General features: G+C 56.7%; 2 protein-coding genes and 1 long non-coding RNA gene across 13 annotated transcripts in view; 2 read left to right on the top strand and 1 right to left on the bottom strand.

Moving 5' to 3' along the window:
- The first annotated feature begins 2,272 nt into the window (after positions 1–2,272).
- MPND (MPN domain containing) lies at positions 2,273–20,999 on the top strand. 8 transcript variants are annotated; one of them, XR_014836635.1, is made up of 14 exons: positions 2,273–2,404; positions 2,509–2,762; positions 3,502–3,738; positions 6,045–6,177; positions 7,327–7,411; positions 7,619–7,715; positions 8,058–8,130; positions 8,214–8,290; positions 9,208–9,376; positions 9,465–9,535; positions 10,405–10,494; positions 11,197–11,289; positions 19,907–20,110; positions 20,433–20,999. XR_014836635.1 is itself a non-coding variant. In XM_085010179.1 (13 exons), exons 1-13 carry the CDS (start codon positions 2,308–2,310, stop codon positions 19,946–19,948), a joined length of 1,518 nt encoding a protein of 505 aa, XP_084866305.1. In that variant the 5' UTR covers positions 2,273–2,307; the 3' UTR covers positions 19,949–20,999. The 8 variants fall into 8 exon arrangements, 6 of the variants coding, with proteins under 6 accessions (XP_084866305.1, XP_013850220.2, XP_084866303.1 ...); XM_085010179.1 differs by having other exon boundaries at positions 19,907–20,999; XM_013994766.3 differs by lacking the exons at positions 19,907–20,110; positions 20,433–20,999 and adding an exon at positions 12,312–12,569 and having other exon boundaries at positions 9,295–9,376.
- Positions 12,779–27,682, bottom strand: part of SH3GL1 (SH3 domain containing GRB2 like 1, endophilin A2) — a 30,987-nt gene continuing 16,083 nt past the window's right edge. The window contains exons 2-10 of one of the 4 annotated variants that reach the window (XM_085010182.1): positions 18,111–18,179; positions 17,731–17,803; positions 16,778–16,921; positions 16,231–16,364; positions 15,930–16,088; positions 15,513–15,616; positions 14,749–14,873; positions 14,529–14,591; positions 12,779–14,278 (exon numbers count right to left, since the gene is read on the bottom strand). In XM_085010182.1, the coding sequence (XP_084866308.1) occupies positions 13,974–14,278; positions 14,529–14,591; positions 14,749–14,873; positions 15,513–15,616; positions 15,930–16,088; positions 16,231–16,364; positions 16,778–16,921; positions 17,731–17,803; positions 18,111–18,179 (1,176 nt within the window). In that variant the 3' untranslated portion in view covers positions 12,779–13,973. The remainder of the gene's footprint in view (positions 14,279–14,528; positions 14,592–14,748; positions 14,874–15,512; positions 15,617–15,929; positions 16,089–16,230; positions 16,365–16,777; positions 16,922–17,730; positions 17,804–18,110; positions 18,180–27,682) is intronic. The other 3 variants (XM_005661329.3, XM_085010183.1, XM_003123066.5) reach the window with 3 other exon arrangements.
- On the top strand, positions 13,625–19,404 carry LOC146405527 (uncharacterized). Its single transcript, XR_014836637.1, has 3 exons — positions 13,625–17,172; positions 17,289–17,397; positions 18,567–19,404. It is a non-coding gene; the product is annotated as an uncharacterized LOC146405527 (long non-coding RNA).

The following is a 27,682-nucleotide window of genomic DNA, read 5'->3' as shown; positions in this document are numbered from 1 at the left end:
GAACGATCCCTCTGGGGCCAGAGTGGGAAATGGATGGGGAAGGGGTGAGTATGGAGACCTGAGACCCTGGGAGATGGCCAGGGTCCAGATGACAGAGGCTGGAGGTCCAGCCTGGGGTTTAAGGAGAGGTGACAAGAGAGTAGGCAAGGATACAGAGGAATAAGCTGAGGGCCAGTTTGGGCTCTGCAGAGTCTGAGTGGCTGGGGCATGCCCGGTTGGTGGCTAGACCCTGGGTGAACAATGTGATGACTCCATGAGTCTTGGGGGGAAAAAATTGAGTGTGGATGAAAATTCAATTAAGTATCATATTAGGAAGGGAGAAAAAAAAAGGAATTCTGGAGTTCCCGTCGTGGCGCAGTGGTTAACGAATCCGACTAGGAACCATGAGGTTGCGGGTTCGGTCCCTGCCCTTGCTCAGTGGGTTAACGATCCGGCGTTGCCGTGAGCTGTGGTGTAGGTTGCAGACGAGGCTCGGATCCCGAGTTGCTGTGGCTCTGGCGTAGGCCGGTGGCTACGGCTCCGATTCAACCCCTAGCCTGGGAACCTCCATATGCCGCGGGAGCGGCCCAAGAAATAGCAACAACAACAACAACAAAAAAAGACAAAAAAAAAAAAAAAATGGAATTCTACTTGAGCCAAATTGAGGATTATAATCTGAGAAGCAGATTCTCAGAAAGCTCTGAGAACTGTTCCCCCTGTTAGAAGTTGAAGGTACAGTCATATACATTCTCAAGCCAAGGATCATACATCAAGATGACACACTGATATTTTACATAAAGCTCACCAAGGATACACAGTCCAGGTAAACACATATAAAGCAAGAAGCAAATCAACATGACCCCCTACAGAGCTGGGAAAGAATATTAAGTAGTTACACTGCTAGCTTTAGAAGAAAAAAAATTGATCTTCACTCTCAAGCAGGCGTTCTCATCTTTGAGGATCTCTAGAGGATAATGTGTAGTGCAGATGCTCATTACATCTGGGAGGGATGTTGGAAAGGAGGGAGGGAAGAAGGAAGGAGGTGCAAAGAAACAAAATTTTATTTTTTTCTTGTCCTTCCTTTAGATACAAACTTTATTTCATCACGTGAAATTTTATTTCATTATGTGTAATAATCATTCACATTCCCCAGCTCTTACTACATGTCATGCTCTGTTCTTTAACAACTCTGCAGCAGGAATTAGTCATCCCACAGGGAAACAGAGAGGTGGAGACATTTGGCCAAAGTCACAGAGCTGGTTAAGTGGTGGAGCAGGACCTGGAGCCAAGTCCAGTCTGAGTCCAGACCACCCTACCTGGGAACCCGCGCCCCTACCCGCAGTGGTCTGTCACCTCTTCCACACCCATCTGAGGTTGAGCCTGGACAAAGGTGCCCTGCACCCTGGGGGAGACCCCACCTCCGGCTTTCAGCCCTGCCAGAGATTAGGGAGTCCCAGCGTTGGGAGGCAGCTCTGCACCTCGGGGCAAAGGTCCTGGGACAGTGGCCAGGGTCAAAAGAGCAGCAACCCTCCGGTGTACTCCTAGCCAGACTCCAGCCACATGCACCGTGTTGGTGGTAGTGTTGGCGCGGGCGGGGGCGGGGTGTTGGTTTGGGGTTGGCCCCACAGGCCCGCGAGGCAGGTTTTACCCGCGCGCTGTTTGGCTGGCTGCGGACTAGACCCTACCATTGATTGGATGTATCAGGGCCACAGGTTCCTGCTGATTGGCCGAGGAAGATGGCTGTCCTTTAGTTTAACACTGTCTATAGGCTGAAGATGAAATCCCCCTCCCCTTATAATTGGTTGGCGGGCTTGGCTGTGATCCAGTCATAAAATCAGTCGAGGGCTGCTGGGGAGGGTGGGAGTTAACCTCTTAGAGACCGCCGCCCGGCTTGGACGCTTTACATCTGCGGTGCCCGGCTGCTTCCCCACATTTTGGCCTACAGCCCCGGGGCACTGTGGCTTATTCTCCCAGGGCTTACTTTCTCCCGTGGTTCCAACAGCCGAGGCCTGTAGGTCCCTCGAGAGGGGTGGTTGCGGACCTCAATTTCCCTTTTCTCCCCTCTCCAGGGCAGAATCCAGTAGGCAATGGTCACAGGTGGAGTCATTAGTTCTCCGAAAGCGGAAGTCCCCGGCCTCAGTTTCCCCAATTGCACTATGAGCTCTGCGTTACACCCCATTCCCACGGAAGGTGGCCTCAGGCCTCAGTCTCCAGAATAGTCCCAGAGGGCTGAGCCCCCACCTCCTTTTCCCTCCTGCGCAGGCCGGAGGCCTGTTTCTTGGTTCGCTCCAGCAGGCCGAGCCCCCGCCCGCCCACTGGAAGCGGCCAATGGCTGGGGCGCTCCCCCCTCGGGGCGGAGTTGCGTCACGTGCGGGGAAGAAAGAGCCGGAGGCACACAGGGCGTGGGGCGGAGCGGCCATGGCAGGTACGGCGAACCTTGAGGGGGTCCAGCGAGGCGCCAGGCTGGGGGGCTGGACCGTGGACCGGCTCGGGGCGCGCGGCCCCTCTGCAGCCTGTTGCTGCCTGCAGCTCCGGAGTCGCTGTCCCCGGCGGGCGGCGCGGGCGAGGAGGCGCCGGATGACGACGAGGACGAGGCGGAGGCCGAGGACCCCGAACGTCCAGGGGCAGTCGGCGGCGCGCGCAGTGGCGGCGGCGGCGGGGCCGGGGCGGGGAGCTGCGGCGGGCCCGGGAGCGCGTTCACTAGGCGCGCGGTCACGCTGCGCGTGCTCCTCAAAGACGGACTGCTGGAGCCCGGCTCCGGGGTGCTGTCCATCTACTACCTGGTGAGCGCTCCCCAGCCCCAGCCCATCCTAGCTGGGGCCAAAAGGGGAAACCGGACTCCAGAGTGCTCCTTTGCTACAGGCCAAGCCGCAGCGTGGGGAGGGGAAACTGAGGCACGGAGCATCCTGACCTTCTTGGGCAGGAGGACATTGTTTACCAAACACCCAGTTCCACAAAGGAGAAACGCAGGCTCAGAGAGGGCACTAGTGCTTTCCTGGCTGTGTGATCTCGCTCAGCCTCCTCAAGTCCTAGTTTCCCCATCTGTAAAACGGGATTTTTTCCCTCCCACGTGGTCGTATGAGGATTCAGTGAATAAAGTGCTCAGCAGTATGCCTGCTACACAGTAAGTGCTTTATAAGTGTTTGCTGTTATTACTGTTGTTATTAATATAGTTTTGCTCTTTGTGAGTGGGAGCAATTTGTGAATTGAGCACCTGTTGTGTGCCAGGCTGTGTTGGGCATTAGGGACACAGCAGAGAGCAATACAGACCCTGTTCTGTCCTTTGTGGCTCACAGTCCAGTGAAGGGAGTGGAGGACAGACACATAACTGGAAGTTTCAATCCAGGCTGAACAGGACTAGACCATGGATATCTAGGTATTGGGAGGCACCTAAGCTAAAAGGCTTTGTGGAAGAAAGTGGGAAGTAGGTGCCAAACTCTGGGAGAGTTAGGGAGGATTTTCTGGAGGAGGGGTCTTGATGGGTATCAGCTCCTGGGCCCAGCCAGCCCACTCTCACTGCAGGGGAAGAAGTTCGTGGGAGACCTGCAGCCCGATGGGAGGATTGTGTGGCAGGAAACAGGGCAGGTGTTCAACTCACCCAGTGCCTGGGCCACCCATTGCAAGAAGCTGGTGAACCCAGCCAAGAAGTCCGGCTGTGGCTGGGCCTCCGTCAAGTACAAGGGCCAGAAACTGGACAAGTACAAGGCTGCCTGGCTCCGGCGAAACCAGTTCCATGTGCCTGCAGTTGCTGCCGATGAGGTGCGTCTTTTAGCCTCCCTGACTCACTGCTGCATAAAGAGTGCCCCGAGACAGAGTACTGGAGCTGGGGCCTTGAGGGATGAATAAGAGTTTGTCAAAGCAAGATGAAGGGAAGAGCTTTCCAGAGGGGGGAATGGCATATGCAAAGCCATGTAGGCATGAAGCAACACATACTGCTTAAGGAACCATTATTGCCTGAGATAGCTGAAGAAGCAGATGCCTTGGTATCTGAGAGAGCTGGAGACGTTAGCAGGGACCAGATCTAGGACGGTCTTGAATGCCATGATAATAACAGATGTTCCTTGAATGATCACGAGCTTGGGAAACTTGGCCAAGAACCCTCTCTGGGTTCTCAGTCTTCTTTATGTGTAAAATGGAGATGATAACGGTACCCATGTGTATCAGGTACAAACACACAGATCTGGCTGGAAACTCAAGCAGGAGTTGATGCTGCAATATTGAGGCAGATTCCTTGTTGTTCAGGAAACCTCAGTTTTTACTCTTAAGGCCTTTCCACAGATTGGGCGAGACCCACCAACATTTTCAAGCATAATCTTCTTCATTGAAAGTCAACCTATTGTAGATGTGAAACACATCTATCCAACACCTTCACAGTAACCCCTAGACTATTGTTTGATTACATAACAGTACTAGAGCCTAGCCAGGTTGACTTAACAAAACTAATTTTCACACTATGCCATAGGGCTGTTCTTTGAGCGAGTATTTAGTAAATGCCAGTGATGTGTCATGGTTTGGAGATAAAGCAGAGAACAAAATGAGAAGAATCCCTGCCTTCATGGAGAGAGAAACAAAAAATAAGTCCATCTTACAGTATATTGGAAGAAGTGAGCAGGGGCAGGGGATGGGAAGGGTGGGAGGAATTGGATGGTCGGGGAAGGTCTCACTGAGAAGGAGATGTTTGATTAGAGAACTAAAGGAGGGGAGGGAGGGAGCTTTAAAGATTTCTGGAAAACAGCACATGCAAAAGGCCCTGAGGTTGGACTGTGCCTCGTGTAGGGAAGGAACAGTGAGACTCCAGTATGGCTGGAGCAGCGTGAGTGAGGGGGAGAGAGAGAAGGCGGACAGGAAGGCGACCGAGGCAAGTCACGCAGAGCCTTGTGGGTCCCAGGGAGAACTTGGGCTTTTACTCCAGGGGAGGTGGGCGGGAGGGTGCTAGACCTGACTCAGGCGCTCAAGCCCCCCTCCAGTGGCTGCTGTAGAGAGGACAGACTGGGCGGGTGTGAGAGCAGGAGTCAGGGCATCAGGGTTCAGGTGACTGTGCAGGTCCAGGTAGATGATGACTGGTGGACCAGGCAGGCGATGGAGGAGGGAGGAAGTGGGCAAATTCTGGTTAATTCTAGAAGTGGATCTGTCAGGATTTGCTGATGGAATCTGGTGTTGGTGTTAGGAAATAATTTTGTTCTGAGCAAGTGGGTGAATGGGGTTGCCCTCATCGAGATGTGGGCCTTGGGCAGAAGCAGGTTTGGGGAGATGATCAGATGCAGGGTGGCCATATTGAGTGTGAAGCCCGTGAACTCCCAGTGGAGATGTCGAGGAGCAGCTGGACCTCTACTCTGAAGCCCAGGGGACGTGCAGGCTGGAGTCAGGACTGTGCGCAGTTGACCAAGGGGCAGATGGGGTTTGAGCCCTGAGAGACAAGGCAGTCCGGGAGGGGTGTGGACGGGGGAGGAAAGAGGCCTGAGGACCCAGCCCTGGGCTGGCCAGGGAGAGGGGGGAGACTAAGCAGGTCCAAGACAGGTGGGAGGGAAGCCAGATGAGTATGAGGGTGGGAGTCCTTAAGGAGTTCCCAGGAGGAAGGGGACTGGACAAGTCAGTTGCTGCCGAAGCAGGGGAGTGGGGGTAGACATGTGGCCGTCAGGTCTGGACATGGGGAGGTAATTTTGGCAAGGGCACTTTAGGAGGAAGCAGGAGAGGTTATTGAGACAGATAAAATAATACATGCAAAGTGCTTGCTTGTTGAATGAATGGAGTAACAGGGCATATGCTAAATGCTCTTCAAGTGTTATCTCATTTCACACTTCTTCCACCCCTATGGGGTTGGAGATCATTGTGCCGTTTTACAGATGAGAATAAAGAATAGAGTGTTTGTAATAGGCAGATGTGGGATTCAAACCTGAGAGACTAGTCCAGAGCCTAGACTACCTCTCACTCCCTCTAGTGGGCACATGGAGCAATGACAGGAACCGAAGGCTTGGGCCCGCCAGAGGTCTCAGTGGAACTTGGGAGGGTAGGGAGCTTCCAGCTGAAAGTCCTGCTGTTGCCCGCCCCAACCCTAACCCCGCCAGAGCCCAGCCAGCGAAGGGGAGGAGGAGGAGCTGCTGATGGAGGACGAGGAGGAGGAGGTTCTAACAGGAGTTTCAGCGGAGGATAAGAGTCGGAGACCACAGGCAAAGGGCCCCTCAGAGCCCGTCCACCCAGGTGAGATGGGTAGGGAAGGGGAGAAAGCAGGGCGGAGTGGACAGCACTCAGGTCGGGGAGGAGGCTGGGGGCAAGCCTGGCCTTTCTTTTCCTTAGAACCCCCAAGATAGCCGGCTGACTTCCCAACCCTGCTGCCTAATTTCAGTGTCACTGCCTGAGTTTATGGAAGTCCCCTGGCTAGGGGTCAAATTGCAGCTGCAGCTGCAGCTGCAGGCCTCCACCACAGCCATGGGATCTGAGCGGCATCTTCTTTTTACACTGCAGCTTGCGACACCTTAATCTGCTGATCAAGGCCGGAGATCAAACCCACTTCCTCATGGATATTAGTTGGGTTCTTAACCCACTCCGCCACAATGGGAACTCCCTCACTGCTTGAGTTCTTAAACTTTGATACTATATTTCCTGGTCCCACTGCCCAGTTTCTTTATCTGTTGCCCGATTTCTTCACCATGATGCCTGATTTCCTTGCACTCCTATAGGATTTCTTTGCCCTCTTGCCTGATTCCTACCTCTGCTGCCTGATTTTTTTGGCCCCCTGCCTGGTTCTCACCTGATTTCCTGAGCTCTTCTCTAATTTTTTTTTAGGGCCACACCCACGGCATATGGAGGTTCCCAGGCTAAGGGTCAAATTGGAGCTGTAGCCACCGGCCTATGCCACAGTCACAGCAATGCGGGATCCCAGCTACATCTGTGACCTACACCCCAGCTTACGGCAATGCCAGATCCCTGACCCACTGAGTGAGGCCAGGGATTGAACCTGCGTCCTCATGGTTACTAGTCAGATTCATTTCTCCTGCGCCATGACAGGAACTCCATCTCTAATTTAAAAAATTTTTCCTGTCTGATTTGTTAATTTGCCACCAGATTTCCCAGTGCAGCCCCATGATTTTTTTGGTTTTTTTGGCCATACCGACGGCATATGGAAATTCCCAGGCCAGGGATTGAATCTGAGCCGCAGGTGCAACCTCTGCCACAGCTGTGGTAATGCCAGAACCTTAACCCACTTTGCCACATTGGGAACTCCAGCCCCCTGATTTTTAAGGCTGCTCCTGGAGTTTTTTCTTTCTTGGACTTCCTGGATTTTGTTTTCCAGTTCCTGGCTGGGAAGGGACTGACCTAGCCTTTTTTTCCTTATCCCCCACCCTGCAGAGGCCATACCCCCAGGGAAACGAGTAGAAAACAAGACCCGGGTGCCAGTGCGCTATTGCATGCTGGGTAATCGCGACTCTGCCAGGTCAGACACACCCTGTGCCCTCCAGGATCCCCAGCCCCATCTCCCTTTACATGAGCTCTTGCTGGTGTTGGGGGAACAAGAGCAGGGATCGGGTGGAGACAAGGCCTCAGATCTGCAGAGCTGGCCTTGGGGGGCTGGGGAGCCAGCTTGGGAGTGAGGGAAGAACCAGCATGTTCCTGAGGCTGTGGGATGCCCTGGCCCCCACAGGAACCCCCACACCCTGGTGGAAGTAACGTCCTTTGCAGCCATCAACAAATTCCAACCTTTCAACGTGGCCATCTCCAGCAACGTGCTGTTCCTGCTGGTGTGTACCTGGCTCCCACCTTGTCCTTTAGGGGCCAGGGTTGTCCTTTAGGGGCCAGGGGCTCCCAGGCCTGGGCAGGGGTTTGGCCACCTATTGCTTCCCTGCTCTGCTGCTCCTTGCCTACTCCCGGTACTGCCCCATTCCTGGAATTTTTAGCTCCTTGAGGGCAGGGACCTTTTGTGCTCTGTTCACAACTGGTAAACAGTTGGCACTCAGTCCATGTCTGAAGGAAGAAGGAGCGGGGTGGGCTGACCCTTGCATAACACAAGGGCTCTGGCCTCCAGGGCGGTATTGGGCCTGGTGCAGTCTGAGCCGGTCTTCCCCTGTCCCTCCCCTCCCTAGGATTTCCACAGCCACCTGACCCGCAGCCAGGTCGTGGGGTACCTGGGGGGCCGCTGGGACATCAACAGTCAGAGTGGGTATTTGGGGTCTGTGGGCAAGGGGGGGTGGTGTTTGGGGCTGGGGTCTATGTCCTTGCCTTCTCCTGCCTCCGAGCAGTGCTCACTGTGCTCAGAGCCTTCCCCTGCCGGAGCCGGCTAGGAGACGCAGAGACTGCGGCCACAGTGGAAGAGGAGGTGAGGGTGTGCATGGCAGCGGTGGGGCATGGTGGGGAGGGCTGGCACGGGGCACAGCTGTCCTGGCTACCCTAGCACAGTGTCTTCACTCAGCAAGGGTACAAATGAATGTGTGTGCGAGCGCCTGTCCCCACACCTGTGATTCCCACTGTCATTCTTCCTCTGTGCAGATGCTGCCAGCCCACAGCCTGCCTGGCACCTGGTAAAGGCCGGATAAAGATTGGTTGCCAGTCTTAATATTTTCATACTGGTGCTTAGTGCGCTCCCCGCACTGTGCTAGGTGCTCTCCACCCTCCTGGAGGAGCAGCACCCACCTCTTTCTCTATCCCCGCTCTTGCCTTTCTACTTGCTCATGGCATCCAGGAATACCTGTTCTTGCTCAAATGCATGCATATCACTTATGTCTTTATTTAACTATTTGTTGTCTGCTGTGTGCCAGGAATTGTTCTTTGAGCTGGGGATATAGCAGTGAGCAAAATAACTTTGCCTTTCTGATAGGTGCAATTTTTTTTTTTTTTTGTCTTCTTTTGCGGGGGTGGGGGCTGCACCCACAGCATATGGAAGTTCTGGGGCTAGGGGTCGAACTGGAGCTACTGGCCTATGCCACTGCAACTCCAGATCTGAGCCCACTGAGGGAGGCTGTATCCTCATGGATACTAGTTAGGGTCTTAATGTGCTAATGAGCCTCAATGGGAACTCCAGGGGCACCTTTTTAATATGTATGTTGACTGCGCCCCCACTGGACCCACTGAGGGTGGAGCAGGGTCTGTCCTCAGGTGGAACACAGCAGGCACTCTTGTGGGCTGCTTGTGGGCTGGATGGGTGCCAGATGCGCGGCGTGCCGGGAGTGATGTGAGCGCACTGGGGCTGGCAGAGCCCCCGTCCTGCACTGGCCCCAGCCGTGTCTCTACCCCCAGATCTACCAGAGTCTGCTCCTGCGGGGCCTGTCTCTGGTGGGCTGGTATCACAGCCACCCGCACAGCCCGGCACTGCCGTCACTGCAGGACATCGACGCACAGATGGACTACCAGCTGCGGCTTCAGGGCTCCAGCAACGGCTTCCAACCCTGCCTTGCCCTGCTCTGCTGTGAGTCCCAGGAAAGGGGCGGTCGTGGGGTCGTGCCGGGCCACCTAGACTCCTCAGGCCTAGCCCCTGCTCTTTCTCTTGTCCTTAGCCCCTTACTACTCTGGCAACCCGGGACCAGAATCCAAGATCTCGCCCTTCTGGGTGATGCCGCCCCCTGAGGTAGGCGGGGCTGAGGGGGGCAGGTCCGAAGGTGTGGGCGGGGCCAGGCCTTGTGGGCGTGGGTGGGCGGTGTGGGCAGTGTGGCACCCGCCCAGGAGGGCTCCTGGGCAAGTACACGGTAAGACGGTTGAGTGCTCATTTGGGGAGCTGGGGCCTGTTTCTCACATCTGTGAAATGGGAACACAGGATCTCTCCAGGGCCTGGATGTGAAGGATGTTGTATAGGTGGGGGGGAATCCACCCTTACCGTGATTTTTCTACCAACATGGCCACCTTCCTGAGCCTTATTTGTTTTTATTCCCCAAGTTCCTCTTGGGGTCAGAAACCAGCTCCTGGGGAGTTCCCGTTGTGGCGCAGGGGAAACGAATCCAACTGGTACCCATGAGGATGCGGATTCGATCCCTGGCCTTGCTCAGTAGGTTAAGGATCTGGCATCGCCGTGAGCTGTGGTGTGGGTCCCAGATGCGGCTCAGATCCTGTGTTGCTGTGGCTGTGGCGTAGGCCAGTGGCTACAGCTCCGATTTGACCCCTAGCCTGGGGACCTCCATGTGCCGTGGGTGCAGTCCTAAAAAAGTAAAACAAAAACAAAACAAAAAACAAAACAGCTTTGGAAAGGAATTCTGGAGCTATGGACACTTCTCTGTGTTTGTGGTGAGGGGATGCCACCCTGCCTCCCTAGCCGCACCTCCCTGGTCACATTGCTGGGGTCCTCTAAGGTCACACATGGCTCTGCACCTGATCCCAACGCAGAGGCAGGCCTAGAGTATCGACTCTCAGATTTTTGGTACAGGGCATTTCCCAGTGATCACTATTGTCTTGGGATGGTGTCTGAGGGGAGGGCTAGTGGTGACCTGCTCTCATCTCTGCCAGCAAAGGCCCAGTGACTATGGCATCCCCATGGACGTGGAAATGGCCTATGTCCAGGACAGCTTCCTGACTAATGACATCCTTCATGAGATGGTGAGCTCAGTCCTGGGTGGGGGCCTCAGGGAGAGCAGGGGGCGGGGGGAAGGGACTGAGGGGCCCCAGCTGGACAGACTACACTTTAGGACTCGGGAAACAATGACTAGATGCCCATATCAGGGGAGGATTAGGCTTCTCTTCCACTGCTGAAAATGACAGCCTTTAGGATCGTGGCTCAGATCCTTTTCTTGGCTCCTCCTACCTCTTCCCCCTCACCCACCTGGCTTCCTTGCTGTTCTAGAACATGCTAGGGACGCTCCTGCCTTGGGCCTCTGCACCTGCCACTGATTTCTCCAAGTGGAGACATTGTGAGAACCTTGGGTGTTACCCTGAAGAATGTTCTGTAATGCCTGGCCTTCAACAGGCAATTTAAACAAATGGAGCTACTTGCTGTGAACCTGTGATTTCACAGGTGTTTCTGCTCAGGATGAGGTTAAAGCAGGGAGCCATGTTAGGGCTGATGGGTTTTGAGTCACATTCAGTGTGTCTCCCTCTGCTTCTGGGGGAGTTGTCTCCCCCTCCAGGGCCCTCCTGCCAGGCTCCCTTGTTTCTCCTGGGTGGCACTGCTCAGCGGGTTACCTCTTGTGGATATGGGTAACGCCTGTGTGCTGCACTGTGTTACACTAGAAGCTCCTCAAGCATCTGTCCCACCCCCCACTGTATCCTGAGTGCCTGGCTCATCAGCCCCCTGTCCCGCAGATGCTGCTGGTAGAGTTCTACAAGGGCGCCCCTGACCTCGTCAGGTTCCAGGAGCCCTGGAACCAGGAGCACACCTACCTCGACAAGCTCAAGGTGAGACACACCCCAAGTCCTGTGCAAGCCCTTCCTTTTACGAGGATGACCTCGGAAAGGCCGCAAGAATATATCCATGGGCAGCCGGAGAGTGAGTTCTTAAGTGGGCCTGTACAAAAACAGTACGGGCACGAATGACTGCTGCCAAAGAAAAAGTGTTTTGTCACAGGGGGTGGTGACAGTGGTGATCACCATTCAAATGCATGAAAATGTAAAAGCCCTGTAGACCTCACGACCCCTGGGACATTCCAGTTGGAGATGCTGCTTTGAGCGCTGTTTATCCCTCGGCCGCCCAGTGAGGTGCAGAGGGGTTCACGCCAGCAAAGCTCAACCAGAGGGGCCTGGGTGCGGCCCAGTGACCCTAGAATTGGCAGGATGTGAGCAAGGGCTTGGTAGCCTTTTCAGTGCTTCCTTATATCATGCCTGAGAGTCATGCTCAGAAGACACTCCCCACTCTTGATTTGCAAAGAAATGCAGTTTCAGTTTGCTTTTGTTTGGACTTGACAGTGACCAGGGCTTAAAGCTGCTACTGGTCACCTCCAACCCTGGTGCTGGGGGTGGGGGGCAGGCACCTGGCATCTGAGGGGGGTAATGTGTGTAAGACAGTATGGCGGGGGGACCCTGCCCCTAAATGATGACATACTTGGGCCTTCAAGTCGAAATGTACTTCTCTTTAAAAAGAAGGCATGTCCTGGAGTTCCTGTCCTGGCTCAGCAGAAACTAATCTGACTCGTGTCCATGAGGATGTGGGTTCGATCCCTGGCCTCGCTCAGTGGGTTGAGGATCCAGTGTTGCTGTGAGCTGTGATGTAGGCCACAGACGTGGCTTGGATCTGGTGTGGCTGTGGCGTAGGCCAGTGACTACAGCTCTGATTAGACACTAGCCTGGAAACCTCCATATGCCGTGGGTGTGGACTTAAAAACACCAAAAAATAAAAAGAAGGCATGTCTTTAAGCAGGTGCCTAGGTTAGGACAGCCCCTCTGCCGGGCTGCAGCCCTGAGGCCAGGCCTGCTTGTTTCAGATGTCCCTGGCCAGCAGGACGTCCAAGGACCAGGGCCTGTGCCACGTGCTGGAGCAGGTTTACAGCATCCTCAAGCAGGGGAGCTGAGGGCACCAGCTTCCAAGGACCTGGGTGACCTTTGGTCATTCTTGGTCCCCGGCAGCTCTGGGTGAGGGGAATGGGTTCAGGGCCTTTGTCTGCGGCTGTGCTGCTCTGTTCCTGTGTGACTGAGTTGTGTGACCACAAGAGCTCAGATAATAAAGGAGAGAAACAGCCCAAGCTTGTGTCTCCCAGGTGCAGGCGGGGACGCCATTTGTGCAGCCGTGGCTGTGGGGAGGGGCCTTTCAGGCACATACTGCCAGTGCCAGTGACTGGGCAAGCGAAGGACATCCCTCTTGGGCTCACTGTGGGCTGGTGCCCATGTGGGCCCTGCTCTGGCTGGAGACCCCTCAGGAGGGCCCACCCTGCCCTGCAACCAGACAAAAGGCTGTAGAAAGAGACGTTTAATACTTCTTTTTTTAAAAAAATCAGGATTACATTTCAGTCTGCCCTAGGCCGTGATGTCTGTGCCTCCTCCATGTACTGGCAACCAGGGGGCCTCGGGGGTGAGCAGGGAGAGCCTGGTGTCCTTGAGGGCTTTACCAGGTCACCAGAGGAGGGGAATGTGAATCAGGCCCCGGGGTCCCCTGTTTAGCCAGCTTTTGGACTAGGCAAGAGAGGAAGTGGGTGCAGGGCTGGGGCCCTGCTGGTCCGGGCAACTGCCTACCTTGGTCTGGAGGAGATAGCCTGGACCACTGTCCAAAGGGGTATGGTGATTGGCTCAGGACCAAGAGATGCCCGTGACTCCCCCATAGGGCCCCAGGGGTCCTGGGGACATTCACTTATCAAAGCCTTTGTGCTTGACCTTCCAGAGTGGAGGCTGGGCTCCCGTGGTCCCGTGTGTGTGTGTGTGTGTGTGTGTGTGTGTGTGAGTGTGAGTGTGAGCACGTGCTGGTGGTGGTAGGTTGTGCTTGGCCCAGTGTGGGGTGTGGGACTCAGCAGCCTGCAGGAGGGAGACATGGCCACCTGAGTGCTGCCGAGAAGGCCCCTGAGGACCCCAGGCTCGTCTCTCCCCAAGCGCCTGGCCTGGAGGGAAAGGGTGAGGCCTTCCCAGGTAGGTGGCATCTGTAGGTGTTCAGGGGCCCTGGGAGGAGTTTCCTGGGGCAATTTAAAAGCAGGGTGGTGAGTCTCAGCCAGGGGTCCCGCCCAGACCAGCCATCATACAGATGTTCAGTTCCATCCTGTTGAGGGCAGGTCTCCAGATGGAGGAACACAGGGTGGCGAGAGGACAGTGTGGGTGCGAGTATGTGAAGGGGGCCCACCTGGCGTTACCAGTCCCTGGAGGGGGCAGGAGGAGTTAGTGTTTCTAAGAGCACCTTAGTGTGAGCCCCCTTGGGCGGGGCTGGGGGGCAGTCAGCGAGCAGCAGGAAGAGGAACACTGCCCAGCCCCCAAGATGGCCACGTGGAGTGGGGAAGGGAGCCCCCACCGGGGGTTATCGCTAGTGTAAACAGGGGCCCCATGCCCCTGGTCCAGGTGGGGAGGAGGCCACCCTGCAGGCTGCGAGCTCTGCCCTCGCCACGGGCCTGTGGAATGCAGAGATCTGGACGGAGGGGCAGGTGGGCCAGTGTGTCACCGAGACGCTGTCACTGGGGCAGTGGCACCAGCACCTCCACGTAGCTGAGCGGGAAGAAGCCAGACTGGCCATGGAGCATGCCCTCGTACCAGTTCTCGTCGATCTGGTTGGTCAGGGTGATGATGTCGCCCTCGTGGAAGCCCAGCTCCCCGTCATTCTCAGGCTCAAAGTCGTACAGGGCCTTGCAGCTTGGCTGGTCCAGGGGTGCTGGGGGCGGGGGAAGGTCTGGCTTGTCACCTGCCCCTGCAGGTGTGCAGCGTGACACCGCCTCCCTTCCTGCCCAGGCCACTGCTCCCTCCTCTCTGGCTCCCAGAACTGTCAGAGGAGCAGAGGAAGGAAAAGGGCTCTGTGAGTGGTCATCAGAACGCTCCCAGGAGGAGCTGGGGTCACCTGGTAGCATCAGGATGACAGTGACCACAAGGGCACAGGGTGCCACTCAGAGCAGAGGGAGGCCCAGCTCCACTTCTACAAGAGACAGGGAGGAGGAGAAAGATCCTTCTGGAACATACTAGCAGGCCACATCATAAACACAGGGCAGGGCCAGCACCTGCGGGAAGATACTCACGCATGCTCCTGCTGCTGGGGGTCCGGGTGGGCTTGTCGGAAGACCGGAAGGATGACGAAGCTGCTTGCAGACAAAGCACAGAGGCGGGATGAGAATGCAGGGCTGGGGCCTGGGGCCCATCCCAGGGCCCTCTCGAGAGAACCAGCCCATGGTTGGATGGATGGTGGGCTCGGGCTGCCCTGGATGGGCCTGGGACAGAGCGCACCCTCCTGCTGGTTACCTGTGATCTTGGGGGCCGTGGCACAGGGGAAGCCCCCATTGGACTGCTCAGGCTCTCCCAGGTCCAAGGGCTCCCGGGGCTTGGGCTTATACTCCCGCTTGGGGCGTGAAGAGGCTTCTCGCATCCTGCATGGAAGGGAGCAAGTGAGCAGCTGCAGCTGTAGGGCTGCGTCCTAACAGCGCTCCCAGCTGTTTATGCCCATGGGAGGTTGTGAGGGCAAGCACTGTGCACGGCGGAATGCTGGGACCAGCTGGGTCCTACTGAACCCAGAAGCCTCCTCAGCAGTGGTGCCTGGGAAGCTGATGCCCACAGACACCCCCCTACCGCCAGGGACTACTACCCACAAGGGCTTCCACCTCAGGTCCTCGACACTGCCTGACTGCAAGATCCCCCTCAGAGAGGAGCCCAAGTGCCCCTCTAGGAGACAGGGAAGGAAAGGAAGGGGCCAGGGTCAGGGGACACCAGCCTGGACAAACCCTCCCCTCAGCGGACCTCCCCAAGCCTCTCCTCTGGGACCAGGATAAGTGAGAGGAGGTCCTGCTTCCCCCTGAGCCCCCCCCCCCCCCCACCTACTCATGCAGCTTGGGGATCCTTTCTGAAAAGGAGGCAACCCCGCTGCTCTGGAAGGAATGTGCTCACAGCAGGCTTAGCTGTCCAGAAGCGGGCACATCTTCCAGAAGGGCTGGCGTGGGCACTGGGCCTCCTGGGCAGCAGAGCGGGTGGGGGCTCCCACAGGGAAGGCCAGGAGCAGGGAACTGGCTCACCTTCGCTTGAGCTTGTCCGCCAGCTCGTCCAGGATCTGCACGGCCTGCCGGTGGTAGTCCAGCTGGGCGTCCACCAGGGCGGAAAGCTGGCTCACCTGCTCGATCTGCAAGGGACCAGCCAGGACTGAAGAGCTGCCCTCTTTCTGACCCCCATCTCTAGGCTGCCTCCTGCAGGGAGCCTTCCCAGACTGTTCCAGACACAGAAGCCTGGCCCCGTCCTGTCCACCTAACCCTTGAAATACAGCCAAAGGAGGGTAAAGGGCCTGAGGAGACCCCAAAGCCTCAGTAGGCTGGTCCCTACCTTCCTGTTCCCTCTTCCTTCATGCCCTAAATAGGCGCTGAGCCTGCCCACCAGCTGGGGGAAGCTAGCGCCACCACTGGGCTCCTTGTTCTAGGGGCTTTCAGCCCAGTACGTACATCGGTCTCCAGGAGGTTGTGCATGCTGGTCTCAGCCACCTCCTTGGACTCCTCAAACTTCTCCATGGCCTGACGCAGCTCCTCGTCGGGGATCTTGCCCTGCCGCTTCTTCTTGTAATCAAAGTCCAGGCGGCGGCCTTCCAGCTTCTTCAGGTGGTGCTAGGGGTCAGGGACGCAGGTCACACTGCTGGTCTGGGACCTCGGGGAGGGAGGGCTGCCTGATTCCCCTCAGCCCTTCCCACTGGAAACCTGGCCCAGGCTGGGCTGTCTGGGGGTGGAAGTGAAGGCGGGCCTGGCACACCTGGATCTCCTTCAGGTCCTTGTCACACAGGTTCTGGAGGGGATCGATGAAGTTCTGCTTGACCTCTATGTCCAGGGAGTCCTTCACCTCAGCCAGGCGCTTCATGGACTCCCCGGCGTCCAGCAGGGCATCACCTGGGGGAGGAAGCTGTCACAGGAGGCCTTGGCCCCTAGGGTTGAGATACCCCATGCCAAGGACCTGGACGCCAGAATTGAGAACAAGGGACCCTGAAATCTGACACAGAGCCACAGGGGCTGGTGATGATGGGTGTTCACAAGCTACCTTCCCACCTCTTCAAAGGCACCCAGGTCTGCCCTGACCCAGCTGTGGTGGGAGGGTGGCCTCCCCACAGCCATGATACTGTAGGCAGCACCTGTTGTGGACCAGAGGGGCTTTCTCAGGAGCTTCACCGCCCTCGTCCAGAGGACTAGCCAGCCCTGGAGAAGACCTTGGAGCTATGGGGGAAGGGCCAGCCTGCCCGCTGCGCAGAGATGCTGTTGCCCCATGTTCTCAGGCCCTCCCCACTCCAGCCTTCCCTCGGCCTCACCGAAGTTGGACTCGCCACCCAGCTCCTTCCCGTGGCGGATCATGCACTCGCCCAGCAGGCCTTCTGACTGCGGGTAGCCGGGGTTCTTCACCTGCCCACGGATCTTGGACACCGTGTTGAGCATCGTCAGCTTGGCCCGAGAGGCTGGAAGAGGACGGACCGGGTGGGTGTGCAGGTGGTCTCTTGAGCCACCAGGCCTGTGCTTGCCAGTACCACCAGCTACCCACCTCTGCCTGGGTATTTATTTCTAAAGCACTCCCTTGGGCTGAGGAACAGGAATATGAGAAGAACCCCTGAACAGACTTCCCCTCCTCTGCTCTCACGTGCACAAAGGAGCACTGGCAGTGGTCAGGAGAGGTGACTGGCTCCTTGAGGCCCCCAGAGAAGCAGGGCAGGTAGGTGTAGGTGCAGACAGGTACAGGTGGCCCCAGCACAGGTCTCTGCCCAGAGGGGGGTAGGGGTGTGTGTGCTGTGCCTGAGCCTCTGCTAGCTCCAGTCTGTCCCGGCACAGGCCTCAGGGGACACTGCTGCCTTTGCTGCTGTCCTGCATCTGTCACCTTTCACTGCAAACCAGAATTTGGATTTTCCTTGGGGAGAAGGCCCCACCTCATGCTCCAAAGGTAGGCATGTGGCTGGGGCCTGATACTTGATTCAAATTGGGTTAGGTGGGGGTAAAAAGATACTCTTTCTACTGGGACCATTAGCTGTAAGGACAGTTTAAGGCTAGGACTGTTGTGAGAAATGAGAGCTGACAGATGACACAGAAGGGAAAGGCAGGGCCCTGAGGACATCCTTTGGATGCCTGGATCCAGCCATGCCTGAACCTGCCTATCCCTGGGCATCTCAATTCTGTGGGCCCATACATTCCTTCTTCATGTTCTGGTGACTGGAAGATTCCCGACAGAGAGCTCAAAGAGTTGGGGTCAGACCCCTCACAGCAGGCTGGCCCCTACCTGGGTTGGGCTGCAGGTACTCGATGGTTCTGGCCAACACTTCTGTCACAGCCTTGCTGGTAACATCCACCTTCTGTAGAGAGAGGCCATGTGTGGGGTTTTGAAACTGCCGGGGCACCCGAGGCCAAACCAGGAGCCCCTGGACAGCTCTTGCCCTGCTTAGAGCCCACACAAGAACTGCCCGCTGCTTCTGGGGGCTCCCTGGCCTCCGTGTTGTTGGCCATGCTATGCCCTCACCACTGCCTGCCCAGGACTAGGGGAGCCCTGTGACCCGCCTAGACCCTCCTGGTGAGCCTGGCCTCCCGCCAGCTGTCAGGGGCAGGCCCTATGGGGGTTGGTAACACTGCCAGGCATGAGACGGGCACCACCTCTCCCATTACCTTCTCCATCTCCTTGAAGTCATCGTCAAGCTTGGTCCCTTCAGCCCCTCCGACCTTCTCGCTGACCAGCTGGGGGACAAAGGAGGAAAAGTGTGTGAGCCTCAGGGGAGGAGACTCCAGGATGCCTTCCTGCCCTGTCCACTGAAGGGAAGCAGGGCAGGGGCTCAGGACATCTACCATGGCTTCCCAGGGAGACTGAATGTGGCAGCCAATGGCAAAATGAGGGGCTGAACGATACCCACCCCCCCCAAATCTGCATGCTCCTGGAAACCCAGGGCAGGGGGCTCTTCCTGCTGGAAGCCGTCCCTGGCCGAGCTACCTTGTTATGCCGCAATGGCGGCTCCACAATGTTCCCCAGTCTCTGGGTTGTGCAGACCTGCCTGGGCCCAACCATGGCCCAGTGATGTCCTCTCACAGGGCTGAGGCACCCATGCTCACAGAAGCCCTTTCATTCAGGGAACCGTGACCCTGAAGTCCTGCCTCTCTGGGAAGGAATCTCGGACTGTGGGTCTGCATTCCCCAGGGGCGCCCCGAGAGGCAAGCAGGTTCCGAGGCTGAACAAACATGCAGACTGCGTGTGGGACAAGCGCTGAGCAAGAGGGAAAGACCTGCCCGACAGAAGCCAACTACTGTGGTGCCTGGAAGTGACTTTTCATGCATGTGTGTGAGCATGTGTGTGAACCCATGCACATGAAACTTCCTGGCAGCCACCTGTGAGGACAGCTCCCGGGGCTAAGGGCACCAAGGGGCCCACCAGCTGACAGGAGTGTCGGACCACTATCGTTCAACAACTGGTCCACTGCCTTCTATCTGTGTGGTCTTGGGCAATCAGCCTCGCTGGGCCTCAGTTTTTGCTTCTATAAAGTGGAGTGACAGGTGTGCACTCGTAGGGCTGTGGCCAGGCTTCGTGGGCGCTGCATGCGCATGTGTGCTCAGGGTACTCCCCCTGCCCACACCCATGACTGCTGTTATTCTCCCTGGGCATCTTGGTCCTCCAAGTGGAGCACAGAACTGCAGGGCAGGCCTGGCCTACAGGTCTTTGTCACCCCGAACCTGCATGTCCCTGTGAGTCAAGTGTTCTCACAATGGCTACGTGTCAGGAGCCTAGGAGGGGATGGGGTGGGGGGCACAGATGAGAGATGAGACCCTGCGGTGGGGGCACAGGAAGGAAGCAGGGCTGGCTCAGGGCCCACTCAGTCATGCCCCAGCCTTTGAGGGACCTCCAAGGTAGGCAGGGGCTGCCCTCCTGGTTCTGACTTTATAAGGAAAGACACTGGTCTCTCCTAGGTGTTTTTAGGGCGTTCCACTTTATTTCATGGCATGGTTTCACTTCTTTTGATTATGGTAAAACAGGACGTTCTCAGCTTCGGTGGTTGCCACAGAGGGAAATGAGTTAGCTGCCTGACGTGAGACTAGACTCTTCTGGTGAACTCAAAGGGCAGCCGAGGCGCCAGGGCTCAAAAACCACACCTTCCGGGCCGAGGGCCTGCTCAGTGCAGGGAGCACAGGTGCTCCCAGGGAGCAGCCCCTGCTGGCAGGCACCATGTCCCCTGAGGGGCAAGGGCACAGGCAGACCCCATAGCCTCTTCCAGCCCCCCAGGAGTGTCACCTTTCTGCCTCCCCTGGGAGCCCTGACAGCTCCACAGGCATCTATGTGCAGGGCCGCCCTCACTCTGGCACCTGGGAAGCCATGCTGGAAACATCTGGGACCCTACCAGTCCCCCAGCTCCACCCCCACCTGGGAGCTCTGGGCTCCAATCCCTTGGGCTGATCACTCCCACGTCCCTTCTCTCCAGGGCTTAGAGTCTCAGATATGGCACAAATGGACAAAAGGATGACAAAAGACCAAAAGGGAAAAAAGGTGGGAAAAAACAGGCCACACGCCAACCGCAGCAAGAGCATCAGAGAAGGGACACGGCACTGAGGGCGGGGCTCCTGGGAGACGCCGACTGAGCTCCAGAGGAGGAACTGGGGGATCTCCCAGCAGAGCTGGAAGCCACGTGAGTTTCCAGGAGGAGGCTCTACAGGCAGGGCGGGGAGTGCCTGTCTGTGTTGGAGGCCAGGACCCCGACACACACCTTCTCAGACCGGGCAAGAGCAGCGTCACCTATAGCATCTGCATCTCGCACTCCCTACAACCTGGCGGTGTTCCCAGGCTGCATGAGGAGAGAGGTGTGGACCTGGCTGAAGCCCACTCCTCCTTGCATCTACTGAGAACCCCTCGCCTGTCCCACACACAGCACAGAGGGACCAGCCCTGCCGGCTGAGGCCTGCACAGTTGTGGTACGGCCCGTGTGGATGTCACTCCCCACTCTCTCGCAGGGCCGTGACTGCAGTGGTATGGAAACCATGGCCTCCTGGGCCCGCCCAGCTGGGTCAGAGCCTGAGTCACCAGCATGGGCCCACACTGGCTGCCACTGTGAAACCCAAGACGGTGCCTCCCTGGGGAAACATGGGGCCCAGCCCCAGCCACAGCTCCAGATCAGGTGCCATCGGGACCCTGCCAGGTAAGACGCAGAGCTGAGGAGGTGCTGTGGGAGAGGCTGCGCTCAGCCAGACGAGGCAGCAGCCTCCAGAGATGAACGTAGATCCAAGGCCTGGGCAGTGGGACAGTCCACAAACAGAAGACGCTGTGCGCCAAGAGCTGGAGGGCAGCTGCTATGGGAGTTGAGCAGAGAACAAAAGCAGAAGAACCTTCTTTCCCTGGGGAGAGGTGCAGGGTCGGATGGCTGCCCCACTCCAGGCAGGCATGCCTGGTGTGGGCCCTCAGGGGTAGCAGAAGTTCCAATCCTGCCCAGTGGGATGTGCCAATGGGATGCCTTGTAATTGAATCATCTCGGCAGGGAAACCTGATCAATATGACACAGAAAATAAATGGCTGATCTCCAAGCTCAGTGACCCAGGCAGACAATCTGCTTTGATGAATTCAGAGTTTAAGAAGGAAAAGCAGCAGGAGGAGCTGGGGGCGGGGGGCAGAGAAAAGGCAGGGGTACTCAGGGCCTTGAGTTCTAGGATGGATGCTCTGCATGTTCTGCTCAGTGTCCCTGCACCTTGTCATTTGTTCTCAGGGGGCCACTTGTTGCACTCAATGACCACCTTCCAGGTTCATAGTGGAGGTCCCCTCCTGGCCCTCTGCCTGGCTAACCTCTCACTGCCTGTGTGACTACTAGGATGACACTTCCCACCCTGAAACACAAAACAGCCCCTGCCCTCTCCTCAGGCTTGGGTCAGAGGGGAGAATCCACTCGAGGGCAATGGCCAGAGAAGTGGACTAAAAGACACAGAAAAGGGGATGGGGATGAAAGGGCCTTGGGGTCCATCCTGGCTGTGTGGCCCCACAGGGGCCATCCTTGGGTCTGGACCAGTGAACGGCCTGTGGCTGAGGTGCTATAACCCAAGGCTCTCGGGTGTGAGCACTTCTGGCTCCAGGGAGGGGAGTGGGCAAGCCGTTAGAGGCTGTCCTGGCTTTGAAGCGCACCCCTCTGGCGAGGGAGATAAGAATGTCAAGCAGAACAGCAACACAGTGATAAGAGCTAAGAGGGAGGTTTAAATGTGCCCCAAAACAGCAGTGGGACAGGCTTCTGGTGGGGTGAGCTGCAGAGCCCAGCACTGTCCGAGCTGGACCTCAAAGGGCAGGGCTTCAACAGGTAGAGCCCGGCCAGGCAGGCAGATGGTGTCCAGGTGAGATGCAAGTTTGGGCTCACAAGAGCTGACATTCCTGGTTCTCCACATGCCAAGCACTGTGTGGGCACTTTCTAGACATCCTGCCACCAACTGTCACCTCTGTGATGACAATACAGGGACTGACCGGTGTGCTCATTTTACAGATAAGGAAAACCTGGGTTGAGAGGCAAAGGATAGAGCTGTAATAGAGGCTGGGATCTGCGCCCAGAGCTGTCAGATGGGCTCTCCATCCCTCACTGTGCCCTGTACTGGAGGATGATGACACCAGGCGCCTGTGCAGGCCTGGCCGGAAGGGCGTGGGGCCTCCAAGGGCTGTGGGGAGGAGGCAGAATGCCTAAACATGGGAGGCCTCAGCGGGCGACTGCGATGATCCTGGGCAGCTCTGAGAAATTCCTGAATGAGGACTGCACAGGGATGGGAGGGACACAGGGATGGATACATTTGCTTCTAAATCCCTTCCAACTGGGACTCCCCTCCCTGCTGGCCTCCTAACATCTGGGAGCCGCTTGCTAGATACCTCAGAGCAGCCCCTTCTAGTTCTCTTTACAGTCTCCTGTCTCGTGACTTGGAGGGCCCAGGACACAGGCAGAGCCTGGTTGGTCTGCTGCCCAGGCAACACAAGAAGCCACTGGCCTTCTTGCGCTCTGGGCCTCTGACTCAGAGGTGATGGCAGAGACACTAGCTGGTGCACTCTTGGGCTAAGTGGAGAGTCTTTCTGGAAAGATGAGCTGGGGGAGCTTCTAGGGAGGTAACGTGCGCAGTACACAGCTGCCCTGAAGCCTCCTGGCCGTCCCTGCCCGGAAACTTCCAGTGGCCCCCGCGTTGGGACGACTTCCAAAGCCTGAGCTTCCATGAGTCGCTCAAGTATGAAATGCTTACTGACGGGGGCGGCACTGATTCCAGGCAGCCTGAAGCTCCCACGTGGCTCTGACTGTAAAGGCCACGAGACAAGGGGGCTGGGCTGCACCTCAGGAGAGGTGCCACCAAAGCAGAGGCCACAAAACCACCACTGGTACCCAGATGAACCTTAACACCCTGACCAGGAGGAATCGGAGGGTAGAAATCAACTCCTTAGCCCAAGGAGACAGGCCAGCAGGAAGCCTGAGGGCTCTGGCGGCAGGAGAGCCCTGTCTGTCACAGATCTTTAGTAAATATTTGTGAGCTGACGGAGAATAAGTCACCACCCTCTTTGTTAAGCCCACAGAGGGAAGTGTCCTGACAAGTCAGAACTTCCTTTAGCATACTGGGAAATCAGAAATTTCCCCGGTTTGCTGGTACCCTTCAGGTCTCCAGGCACACACTTCCTCTCCTCCTAGGGATCAAAGCTACACATTTTTTTAAAAAGCAGCTTTATGAACAGGAGCAGAAATGATCAACCAGGAAAAGGCTTCTGAAGTTACTTTTCCCATGGAAACCCAAAATCAGGCACCACAACCTCGAGATCTGGCCCTGAGGGGCAGACACAATCCACAGACACCCATCAGGGTGGCGTGTCCGGGATTTATCTGGAACCTAGTTCTGGCAACAAAAGAACAGTGGCTTTGAAGCCCAACGCATTCTCTCAGCAGAAGGGGTTGCACCTTGGGCCTGGGGCTGGCAGCTGAGAAGCTGGCTCAGGAGCAGAACCCCTCACATCCCTGAAACTGCAGGGACAAACCAGCTGTAGGGTCCCCAGGCTGGGACAGCAAAGAGGTATTGGCCGTCACTGGGGAGAGGAGCCTGGCCTGGGGCCCTTGGTCAGACCTGGCTTCTTGCAGTCTGAATCCCCCTGGCTCTCTGCCCTCTGTGATGCTCCTCAAGCCTCCCACTTCCCTGCACAAACCCTCTCAGGACTGCTTGGCTTGAGAACGTGACTCAGCTGGCTTGGTGGGCAGCGAGTGGAATGCCACAAGTCCCAGTGGCCACTTCCCTGCGTGGCACATGCTGCTAAAATGAGGGGGGAAACCCTTGCATGAGAAAAATCCCTTCAAAATCACATCTGGCTTAATCCAAGTCTGATCTCAACATGGCACAGGCACTGGAAGCAAAGCAGAACCATCTGTCTGAAAGGACCGGCTAGAGGAGGCGGCAACAGTAGATGAGGACAACTGCTCAGTGACAGTCAAGGCAGTGATGAGCTGGAGGACGAAGCTCCTGAGATGAGCAGGGGTATAGCTGAGGCCTTGTCTCAAAGCCCCGACCTCCGCTCCGGGTCCCAGTACCAGCAGCCAGAGGCTCCCTGAGGGCGGACACCCAGAGAGCTGCTCCTTCAGCCCTAGGCTGATGACCAAGGTGCTACCATCACAGTGCTTTCCCAGCAGGGCCTCAGACGGCCTCAGACTTCACAGCAAGCTTTAAGCGCCCCAGATCGGTCACCAGGGGCCCTGTGTACCTCGGAGTCCTCTCCACCCACCTAAACCAGGCCTGCCCTGCCCTAGCCCAGACTTTCCTCACTTCTCCCCAGGACACCCTCCTTGCTGGCCCTGCCTCCTCAGCCCATGAGGGTTGGGTGGGTTCAGAACTCTCCGTGCATCAGGGACTGCCATGCTCTCCAAGCTCCTGCAAGCCCAGAACTGCTCCTGCTCCAGCCTAATTCCCTTTTTTTTTTTTTTTTTTTTTTTTTTGGTCTTTTTAGGGCCACACCTGTGGCACATGGAGGTTCCCAGGGTAGGGGTAGAATCGGAGCTGTTGCTCCTGGCCTACGCCACAGCCATAGCCACGCCAGATCCGAGCCGCATCTGCAATCTACACCACAGCTCACAGCAATGCCGGATCCTTAACCCAATGAGCGAGGCCAGGGATCAAACCCGCAACCTCATGGTTCCTAGTCAGATTTGTTAACCACTGAGCCACGACGGGAACTCCATCCAGCCTAATTCCTGCTGGAGCTGGAGGCCAGGGCCTGGCCTGCCTGCCACACATCCCATGCTTGTCTCCTGTAGCCAACGGCGAGCTTCCAGGCCACAGGACCCAGCCCAGTGCATCTGACCGAGTGCCCAGGCCCCTTCCTTTTGGGCTTCCCCTCCTCTCCTGGCCTCCCAAAGGAGTGGCTAACAGAACAGGTGCGGCAGCTCAGAAGGACCGGAGGCCAGAGGAAGAGTGAGGGGCTGAGCAGACAAGGTGGCTGTGAAGTGCCTTTTCCTGTTCTAGTCCCAGCTGATAGGAAGATATGAGGACAGCCTCAGCCCTCTGTTGAAGGAAAGTGCCTCCCTTGACCCCAGGTGACCTAGCAGTCCTTGGAGAGGGGTGACAAAGAACCCACTCCCTGCCTGGTCAGGGTTTCCCCTCGAAGGCTAGAAGCCACAGGTCCAAGTGCCTGCCCAGTGCTCTGTGGAGGGGCAGGTGCCTGAGGTCAGGGCACCATAGCTCCTGGTCCCGCCTCCTCCGGGGACCCCCAGGGATTGGCCCAAGCTCAACTCTAATGATGGTTGGTCCTGGGATTCCCATTAAGAGGCCTAGTTCCTCTAAGAGAAAGCAGAAGTACTTAACGACAACTGTCCCCCACTTCCATTCATGGTTAACCAGTTCCCCAGTTAATCTGGTAGAGTCTGGGGCAGGAAGTGGGCCCTGCTGGGTGCTGGGACAGCTCCGGAAAGCCAACTTCTGGTTGGAGCACTTCTGGCTTGCAGGGGGAGGTAGGACTGCTGGAGGGGGAACAGGCCACAGAATGTGCACCTTTTAATGTTTCTACAAAACACAGCAGAGACTACCTCGTTCCTTGTACCTGCTGCTTTGCCAGCCTTTTTGCCAAACTTGAGAGGCCCAAGAGGAAGGGATAAAGCCATTGAGAACCTCCAGCACCCCCCTGGGCCAGTCTCAGACTCTAGGCAGGTATCTCCACCTCATAAAGGGAAAAAACTAACTCCCCAGGAGGTGACATGCCTCACCCAGGGCCAGGCAGTGGTGTGGGTATGTGTGTGAGGGAGAGAGAGAGAGATACCAAGCTAGACAGGAGGGGTTACTAGCTCCCAAAAGTCTTAAATCATCTTGCTCTGGAGGCTGCACCCCTGCACCTCTCTGATTTGCTGCCTCATTTTCAAAGACCGGCCAGGGCTGTCAGGGTGCTGGGGAGACGAGCGCCAGCACTCAGCACTGGGCTGCAAACCTCACCCCTCTTGCTTGGCTGGGGAACTGTCCCTGCGAGTGTGAAGGCAGAGCCCAGCCCTTGGGAGCAGACAATCCAGAGGACCACAGCTGTTCCTGGACAGTGACAGTGGGGGACAACCACCCAAGACTATACCCTACACCACGCCGCATGCACCAGCCTGGAGGCGGAAGACCTGTGTTGGAGGACTGACTCTGCCTAAGCCTTCAGAACTCCAGTCTCTCACACAATACCCACCGCTCCAGGATGGCATGAGGCTAAAGCCCCTGGAATATTTTTGAGCTTTCTCCGAATACTAACGGCATAATGGACCAGGAGCTGCTCAGGGGGACACCAGTCATATTCACGTGAACCCCTGCCTGTGGCATGGTACCCAAGACTCAGATGGGTCCTGCCCCAAATGTCATGGGGAAGGCGAGGGGCAAAGCGACGGGGCCCCACTGAGCCAGGCAGCAGACTGGGATGGGGGCTCAGGATCCTGCCTCCTCTGGGAGAGGGGGTAGGAACAAGGCCTGCTGACAAGGGGCTCTGAGGCGGGCCTGATCCAAGCTAGTGCCCCTGGGTGTGCCAAGGGGTTCTACCCAATGACTGAAGTGCCAGTAACTGCTTGAGGCTCATCTCTTAGAACAAACCATATCTGGAGCCCTTGCTAGAGCTGAGAAGCTCAGGTATAAATCGGCCTCATGCATTTTAATTTCTCATCTTGGGGATGAGGCAGGAAGGCTGCATGTCACATAACCGGGAAAATCAATTTCAGATGAAAACTTATAAAAAGAAACACCCAACCCACAAACAAATGAGGTAATAAATCCCCTGAGTCCTGCCTGGCAGGGCCGCACCCGCTTCGCACCACCAAGCACATGCTGCATGCGTTGTGGGGGAGCTGCCGGCCACAGATCTGCTGTCAGGGCGGCAGAGAAAATTCTGTTATGCCTATGTGAAAAAATAAGGTGTTTTGCAAACTCATCTTTTGTCAATGATGCAAGAGCAGACCTTCAGGAAGAGACAGGAAATGGGGGCTTGGAAATCCCGTGAGGTGCAGAGCTGCTCAGCCTCAGGAAGGCACGGGAACAAACCTTGCATCCGACACCATCCCTGCAGCCTACCATGCCAGAGGCTGTGGCACCTGGGCACAAGTCTCAAAGAGAGTCCACGTGTACCCCAGTGATGACAGCTGAGGTGACGACTAACCTCAAAGTCCAGAGCCCCTATCTCCTAGAATACAGATGCTTTTCTCTAAGATCACTTCCATGCCGAAAGGCCTAACTAATGTGAAGCCACCTCTTCCAGGAAGCCCTCCTGATTTTCCATCAGCTGCTTTCTTACCCAGGTGAGATTGACCTGGCCACTGGCCACCTCTCCCATCACAATCTCCTCTCTCAAGGCTGGCTCCCTTTGGACCAGGCTGTTTCAAAAAGGTCCCTACTTCATTCCATATAAGAACCTCCACCCTGCTGTCCCTTCTGCCCCAGACCTTCCTAAGGCTGGGTCCTGTCTCACCTAGCATCCTCTCTTCAGAGGCGCCGTCCCTGACCCACCCAACACTCGTATTTCTCTTGTAAACAAAGTCCTCTTGTTTGTTTACAACCCTCTTCCTACTGGACTGTGAACTCCAAGTGAGCAACCCCAGCACTGCCATACCCACACTCAGAATGCTGAGACTAGGAAGTGCTTCGTTGATACTTAGTGCCCATGGGAGGAAGGAATGACCTCACAGAGGTCTGACTTCATCACTCCATGGCATCTAAGCACTGGGAGGACTATGGACCCTGGAGCCCAGTGATGACAGCACTCCCAACCCCCA

The sequence above is a fragment of the Sus scrofa genome, chromosome 2, assembly GCF_054392235.1.
Source record: "Sus scrofa isolate SSC_HxYL_T2T_F1_AM1 chromosome 2, Sscrofa_HxYL_maternal_Yorkshire_Landrace_v2.0, whole genome shotgun sequence".
In the NCBI taxonomy this organism is placed as follows: domain Eukaryota; kingdom Metazoa; phylum Chordata; class Mammalia; order Artiodactyla; family Suidae; genus Sus; species Sus scrofa.
This window is presented reverse-complemented; position numbering and strand designations above follow the sequence as displayed.